Source organism: Oncorhynchus mykiss, chromosome 6, assembly GCF_013265735.2.
Source record: "Oncorhynchus mykiss isolate Arlee chromosome 6, USDA_OmykA_1.1, whole genome shotgun sequence".
In the NCBI taxonomy this organism is placed as follows: Eukaryota; Metazoa; Chordata; class Actinopteri; order Salmoniformes; family Salmonidae; genus Oncorhynchus; species Oncorhynchus mykiss.
Genome location: NC_048570.1, coordinates 20,867,005 through 20,875,122, shown reverse-complemented (window position 1 = coordinate 20,875,122; position 8,118 = coordinate 20,867,005). Strand labels below are relative to the sequence as shown.

Here is an 8,118-nt window from a genome sequence, read left to right as displayed (position 1 = left end):
CGGAACCTTGAAGAACACCAAAATTTACAGTTGATTTGTCAGAGGACAAGTCATTCACAGAGGCAAACTGATATCTTTCCGACAGATAAGATCTAAACCAGGCCAGAACTTGTCCGTGTAGACCAATTTGGGTTTCCAATCTCTCCAAAAGAATGTGGTGATCGATGGTATCAAAAGCAGCACTAAGGTCTAGGAGCACGAGGACAGATGCAGAGCCTCGGTCTGATGCCATTAAAAGGTAATTTACCACATCACTGAGTACCGCTCAGTATTTCCAAACATGACAGTGGCTGTATCATGTTATGGGTATGCTTGTCATTTGAAAGGACTAGGTAGGTTGTTTAGGATAAAAAATAAATGGAATTGGGCTAAGCACAGGCAAACCCCTAGAGGAAAACTGATTCAGTCTGCTTTCCAACAGACACTGGGAGAGTTGCTTACCAAGACAATGTTGAATGTTCCTGTGTGGCCTAGTTACAGTTTTGACTTAAATTGTCTTGAAAATCTATGGTAAGACTTGAAAATGGCTGTCTAGCCATGATCAACAACCAACTTAACAGAGCTGGACGTATTTAAAAAACAATAATGGGCAAAATATTGTACAATCCAGATGTGCAAAGCTCTTGGAGACTTAGACTCCCAGCTGTAATCTCTTCCAAAGGTGCATCAAACATGTATTGACTCAGGGGGTTGAATGCTTATCTAATCAAGCAGTTTGTTTTGATTGTGTTTTGGATTATGTTTTGCCCAATAGTAACTGAATGATGACTAGAGTCATTTTATTTCTAATTAAGTAGGTAAGATTATTTTGAACACTTCAAATGAATCCCGATAAGAAAAATCATGAATAATGATGCCGTTCAGAGGCTGCAACAAAATGCTACCCTCTCACAATTACCAATAACAGGGAAGATAAGCATTTTTTGGGGAGTATGATCTTTGTGCCTCTGTAACCTCACTCATACATTCATGATTAATTTATGATTATCCATAATCATGGTAGCATCCACTTAATGTTTCTTCAATGATATGACTAAATGATTCATTCATGATTTTCCTTATTAGGATGAATGTAGACTCCAAAATGGCACAAGACAGACTCCAAAATGGCACAAGACATGATTCACCATTCAGTTCCTGTTGGGAAAAACATCATCCAAAACAAACTGCAAATTCATCCAAAAAGTTTGTAGAGTCACAAGCTTGATGTAGTCCTTGCATACAAGAAATACTACACTTTTGACTACTTTAATACACTAAGTGAATTTGTCCAAATGGGGGGACTAGATACATAGTGTTTTCATTTCTTAACGGTAAAACAGATACAATGGGTATAGAAAGTCACCACCCCTGTTCAAAATGTTCACCTTTTGATGTTGCCTTACAGCCTAAAATGAAAACACATCCAATTATTTACAGACAGTAGCCCACAATATCTAAGTAAATGTTTCTTTCTAAAAAATATGAAAATTAATTAAAAGTAAAACAGTAAAATACCCTATTTGGATAGGTGAATGTCCTTGAGTGGCCTAGTCAGAGCCCCGACCTAAATCCTGTTGAATCTGTGGAATGACTTGAGTGCAGCCCCTGAGCGGTCACCTTGCAATTTGACTGAGCGTGAACAATTTTACAAGGAAGAATGGGCAAATATTGCACAGTCTAGCTGTGCAAAGTTAGTGGAGAAGTGTTCAAAGAGACTCATGACTGTAATTCAAGCAAAAGGTGGTTCCACCAAGTATTAACTCAGGGGGGTGTTCACTTATCCAAATAGGTTATTTTACTGTGTTAAATAAAATAAAAACCTCAAACTGTATTACATTTTCTCACTTGGATATTGTGGGTTACTTACTGTGTGAAAATAAAGCTGGAAAAAATCTGATTTGATGTGTTTTCATTTCAGGCTGTAAGGCAACTAAAGGTTAACATTCTGACTTTCTATACCCACTGTATGTCTCAAAGTACTCTCAAAAAGAACATGACATTCTATACTGTCGCCTATATGAAACATTCTGTCTTAAATACAAAATGCTGGAGTATAGAGCCACATTTTTTAGAAGTGCTCACTGTCCAAAAACGTATGGATTGTATTTGCTTCTGCTGCATTTTATTACTTTACAACTCTGGAAAATGTGTTACATTGACTTGAATTCTCACACGCAACCATGCTCTCTGTTTTTAAAGGTTCAGCTCAGGGGAAAACCAATCCCTTTCAGAGGACATGCACCCTAGTGAGAGGGAGAAGTGGGAGTTGGCATACGTCGTGAAAACAGTGAATCAAGCATTGCTATGTAGTAGGACTGTCTACAATCTTCAATGGTTCCTTCTCCTGTGCAGAGAGCAGGAAACCTGTTGAGATACCAAACAGATGGGGCATGGACAGTTGAAAAGGGCTGTCAGATGTTGTAAATGGACTAGTTTGCCCTAATATTCATCATTCATTTCCTTCAGACAATTATGTAATGATGAACATGCTTGATTCTCAAGGCAAGGGCAAATTACACCATTAGTGATGGGGTTGTCTCCATGTTGGCACACACCATGGACTCTAAGCATACACACATGATTTAATCAATTATTAGGTTGTGGGTCTTGGTCGATTCCATTCCAGTAATGACAGTAATGCTTAATTTTGACTGCACATTTTAGTGGTCTATGATGGTCATGTTGTAGGATACAACCAACCTAATACAACCATAGAATAGATACAACCACAACTCCCTTTGCTGTATGAGCTCCAGAGTGGCGCAGCAGTCTACGAAACTGCATCTCTGTGCTAGAGGCGTCACTACAGACCCTGGTTCGATCCCAGCTGTGATTGGGAGACCCATAAGGCAACGTACAATTGTCCCAGCGTCATCCAGGTTAGGGGAGGGTTTGGCCGGGGTAGGCTGTAAAATAAGAATTTGTTTTTAACTGACTTGCCTAGTTAAATACATGTTAAATAAAAATAAATTAGTTATGACCAAAGCCTCTCATTGGCCAATACATAGCATCTGCGATCCAGGGTTTATATACATGATTGGTCGTTGTAGTAGGATGTCCCTTGGGGGTATCAGTACCTATGTAGGACATGCGAGGGTTAGGTTAATAAACAGGCTGGAGCTAGAACCTTGTTGTCGCGCGTCCCCAGGGAAGGCACTGATCACAGCAGATGCACTATTAATTAATTAATACAATAAGGGACAGTCTACCTGCATCTCAGACCAAACTGCAGCAGATTGCAGAGGAGCAACAACGAGACCACATCTGCCAACAGATAGTGCAGCAGTGCAAAAAGGGATGGCCCAGGCCATCGGAGACACCGTGCTAAGAAGAGGCCAGAGCTGACCAAAGGTCAACGTGTGTGGATTACAAACTCAAAGACACCAGCAATAGTGTTGAGGAAAGAGGATGCCCCACGCTCCTATGTGGTGGACACAGGCTCAGAAGAGGTACGAAGGAACAAAACACACCTCAGAGCTTTTCCAGATCTACCAGCCACACAGACTGAGGCCACAGAAAATGCACAAAAAGAGGGTGAAGGACAGAGAATGCTCACAGAGCCACAAGCGCGCCCAAAAAGGGATGTGAAGCCACCAGAGTGGCTGAAAGACTATGTTACGTGAAGAGAAAACATACTGTTGGGGACCATATCCAGCAAAAATAGACTGAACCTAAGTTAATGCTCATACTGTGTGATTTAATGCTTTCATACTGTTTCAGGATGGGAAGTAGCATGTTAGAGAATAATATTGGTTTCCAAATTGCATTTCAGTTATGCTTCAGTGGTTATGCATGTTGAGTTCTTGTTCATGGGAGAGGGGAAGATGTAGTAGGATGTTCCTTGGGGGTATCCGTACCTATGTAGGACATGCGAGGTTTAGGTTAATAAACAGGCTGGAGCTAGAACCTTGTTGTCGCGCGTCCTTATTTTAGATCATACTACAGTCGTGACGTACATAATGAGCATGAGCTCGAAGGGGAGTGTCCAACTCCGACATGTATATATAGAAGACCATCCCGCGCTGAAATAGAAATTACGATATGGCCGGTAGAAGAGAACAGCAATATCTCCCAATAAACCAGGAGGAGAAGAGCAGGAAGTGAGGAGGCTACGATCCAGTCGTGAGTGATACTCAATTTCTTTATTCCATGCTTGCGTTGAGTTTTCAGAACGGTTAGCAGGATAAATACTGTCAATTTAGACATAAAAAAAAGGCAGAATGACTAGACATGATGCAAGTGCCGTAACTGCTGTTATCTCATTGCGAGGAAGAATAGATATTGTGGATCGATGCATTGTATCACAAGTGGTGCGGATCGTCATTGCTTGGTTTGCAGTGCATGTCCACTACGTTCGGTCATTCGCCTGAACGACCGAGAAGCTGTAAGTTTAGAGCGCCGATGGACACGACTTAATAGTCAGAAATTCAGAAACGGTCATCATGCTCAGAAATACATTCAGGCAGACAAGCTGAAGCTCTAAGAAAGCGTTTCATACTCGCTGTCAACCTTGTCTCGGAGCATTTCGTATTATTCTGTACGTAAATCCGAGACAGTTAACATGTTAGGAATTTGCTAAACGTACAATTAAGTTAGGAATTGGCTAAACATATGTTACTAATTCTAGCTAGCGAGTAACGTTAGCTAGCTCCCTAATGTTAGCTAGGCTAGACTCTAGGGTTAAGTTTAAGAATTCGGTGACGAGTTAGTTAGGGGAAGGGTTAGCTAACATGCTAAGTAGTTGCATGTGATGCACTTCGAACTCGCAGCCTTTGGGTTGCTAGACTTTTCGTATATGTCCAACCCTCCTTTTGTTTTTGCCTTAAGTAACCATCTGTCTAATGTAACATATAGTTAAATGGAGCGTGTTGTATTTACATACAGAATAATACAAATGCTCTGAGACCAGGTTGCAACTAAGTGTATTTGTGTCCACGAAATGAGTGCCTTTTGCCTGCCTTTGACATTAAGTAGAAATTGTGCACAAATATTTCATTTTGAAAGCCTGTTATATTAAATTAAGTGCCTTTTTTAATATCTACAGTTTTTTTTTTTTGGGGGGGGGGGGGGGCAAGATTCGTTTTTTATTCAATTGAACATGTGCTCTTTATGACGATGTCAATGTATGAAATATGAAATAAAGTGGTGGATCCACCCATTTACTGACCACATTGCAGCAGTGAACATATGCCTACTGTACATATGTTCTTCGAAGACTGTAGAGCTGTGATGCAGAGCCCTGGTATGAAGGCCGGTGGCCCCCCTGATGGGGGCTATGGATGGGTGGTGGTCACCTCAGCCTTCTTTATCATGGGCCTCACTACAGGCGTCCTTAAGAACTTCGGCCTATTCTTCCTAGAGATCCAGAACCACTTTGGAGTCCTCACCAGCACCACCTCATGGGTCACCTCCACTATGATAGTCATGTTTCACTTGGGAGGTAAGTGAGGGGAAACTTGTCTTGTTTACATTGCAGTTTAACTTCTATTTCATTATTCAACTGAAATGTGTTGCATGGTTATAGAGCGTTATAAGTTGGCCAAATAAACAAACCTGCTCAAGCAACTAGAGACCAGGTTGACATTTTGTTGTAGAAACCACTAGAACAATCCACTCTAGTTCCTGTAATAATTTGTCTCCTCCCCTCAGCCCCAGTTGCCAGTGTCCTGAGCATGCACTGTACCCAGAGGGCAGTCATCATGACGGGAGGGCTCCTCAGTGCTTCAGGGATGATCCTGGCGTCTCTCGACCTCAGTCTTCCATGGATGTATCTCAGCATAGGCGTACTGCAAGGTAGGGTTGAGGGCTCCCCAAGTGGGGGAAAAAAACGTAACATTTAAGAACAGTTTACATTTGTGTGTTCCCAGGGTGATAAAGTTACTACTTTTTTTTGTCGATGACCAATCACAGGAGACGACGATCACCACACCAACCCATAAAACCTACTGTACCAGTACAGTTAAAATAATCAGTTAGAGGAAAACAAAAGGCATTACCTCAAGTGATTTATGATTTCAGGAGTTTGAGAAAATAGAACTGAAATGGTCATCCCTGAGGGTAAACAATCCTGATGAGTTTTGCCTTGTGACCCCAACCAGAACACATTGTAACTGAACTTGGTGTAGTTATTGATTAGCTATGTTGGCTCATTAAATTTGAGCACATACACATGTATTACATTTAGTAACAGACCAACACAGAGCCTTGATTTATCTTTGCTTTATTTTTAGGTTTGGGAATTTCATTTTCCTGGTTACCAGCCAACAGCATAGTGAGCCACTACTTCCTGAAGTGGCGTCCCATAGCGTACGCCATAGCCAGCTCCGGGGAGTGTGTTTTCGCCATGGTGTTCAGTCCTTTTTTCCAGTGGCTCATCGAGGTCTACACCTGGCAGGGAGCTCTGCTCGTCATAGGGAGCCTTCAGCTCAACCTCTGCGTCTGTGGTGCCCTCATGAGACCTCTTGAATCCAAACCCCATAATCACACAAAGCCAAATAAGGACAACCACCCGGACTCCAAAGCTGATGATGACCCGACACCAAAAAAGCTAAGCTTCCAGTGGAAGTTGCTAAGGAAACCAGAATTGCTGCTCTACATCCTGTTTGCCATTTTCGCTGCTGCAGGATTTTTCATCCCACCTCTATTCGTGGTTCCCTATGCCACCAGCCTGGGATTGAAGAACTACTGGGCGGCGTCCATCCTGTCTGTGCTGGCATTGGCTGACCTGCTTGGTCGTCTAGCCTGTGGTTGGCTGGCCAACCTGAGGCTGGTGAGGAACCTACAACTGCTGACAATGGTTGTCACCATGTTGGGGGTAGTGCTACTGCTGCTGCCCATTGGCAAGGACTACTCAGTCCTTCTGGTCTTCTCCTCGCTCTACGGTTTTCTGTTTGGCTGCGTTGTAGCCATCCATGTGACGTCTATTGTGGACATAGTGGGCCTGGAGGGGTTCGACAGCGGCCTGGGACTCTTCATGCTTTTTAGAAGTATCGGGGGCTTCATTGGTCCACCTGCTGCAGGTGAGATGGGGTGAAATTACAATGTTGACATGCACTAACTGAATTGCACCCATTTTCACTTTGCATGAACTAAGCTTTTAATCATTGAAGCTACTGGTTTATTCATCCAGGGCAGCAGTTTGTGAGCTCAAATTTCTTCTCTTTGCACAGGTTGGCTGGTTGACCTGGACAAAGACTTTGGTGCATGCTTCTACCTGTCTGGATTGGTTCTCATCCTATCTGGTGTGTTTGTGGTGCTGGTGGACCGACTTGTCGAGCGGAAGAAGGCCTCTCCCAGTGAAACCGAGCTAGAGGCCACTCAGGCCTTTGCCTACAAGATGGGAGGGAAGCTGGTTGTTAGTGAGAGCAACTGCAAATAATGTTACTCTGTTTCAGGGGATATGGCAGTTAATTGTTTGCAGTTCATGAGCACTTGGGATGGCTTCATTCTGAGCTTGTATCACCTAGTCAGGGTTTTATCTATATTAAGCTGCGTCACAGGAGTAAGTAATGGAGGGTGTTGACATTATACCTGGTCATTCACCATTTGTGAAGTTCCCTGTTTTACATATGTTTGACCAGGTTGTAAAGTAGTTTTTATCACTTTTAATGCCTACCATGATGTATTTGAATGTTCACTGATTTGTCTTGAAATTGTCTGTTATATACTTGGCATACAGTATACCTGTATGAACATCTAAAGTTTTATTTGTTTTAATATATATTAAATGATTTTTGGTTAGACCTGCTGCTAACACCTATGCTTAGGTATATAATGTGAGTAAAGTTAAGTACTTTCGATGTGCCGTTTTACCCATACATTAACTGGAATGTCATGTGCTATAGGGTTAATGATCAATGTTATTTATCCCCTTTACACAGTAGAAAATTGCACATGGCAATCTAGTACTGGTGCTGTGGCTCAGCACTTCACATGTCACCAGTGCCTTATCTGTATTACCACTGATTTATTTTCAATAGACTCTATTCAAGTATATCAAGCTTCATGGTTGTGCAAATTCCTTCCATCCACAAAGGTTGTCAACTGTTGCCACACCATTTAGTCCTCCCCTGATAACAATGTTTCTGAAATAATGGTCAGTCTGTTTCAAAAGCTGAATGTCTTCTGTGGCTTTTA

The 8,118-nt window shown here is 42.1% G+C and overlaps 1 protein-coding gene across 2 annotated transcripts; it reads left to right on the top strand.

Moving 5' to 3' along the window:
- The first annotated feature begins 3,947 nt into the window (after positions 1–3,947).
- Positions 3,948–8,089, top strand: zgc:114041 (MFS_MCT7 domain-containing protein). 2 transcript variants are annotated; one of them, XM_021605567.2, is made up of 5 exons: positions 3,948–4,104; positions 5,342–5,422; positions 5,632–5,775; positions 6,213–7,001; positions 7,152–8,089. In XM_021605567.2, exons 2-5 carry the CDS (start codon positions 5,398–5,400, stop codon positions 7,358–7,360), a joined length of 1,167 nt encoding a protein of 388 aa, XP_021461242.1. In that variant the 5' UTR covers positions 3,948–4,104; positions 5,342–5,397; the 3' UTR covers positions 7,361–8,089. The 2 variants fall into 2 exon arrangements, with proteins under 2 accessions (XP_021461242.1, XP_021461241.1); XM_021605566.2 differs by having other exon boundaries at positions 3,953–4,104; positions 5,198–5,422.
- Positions 8,090–8,118: the final 29 nt, after the last annotated feature.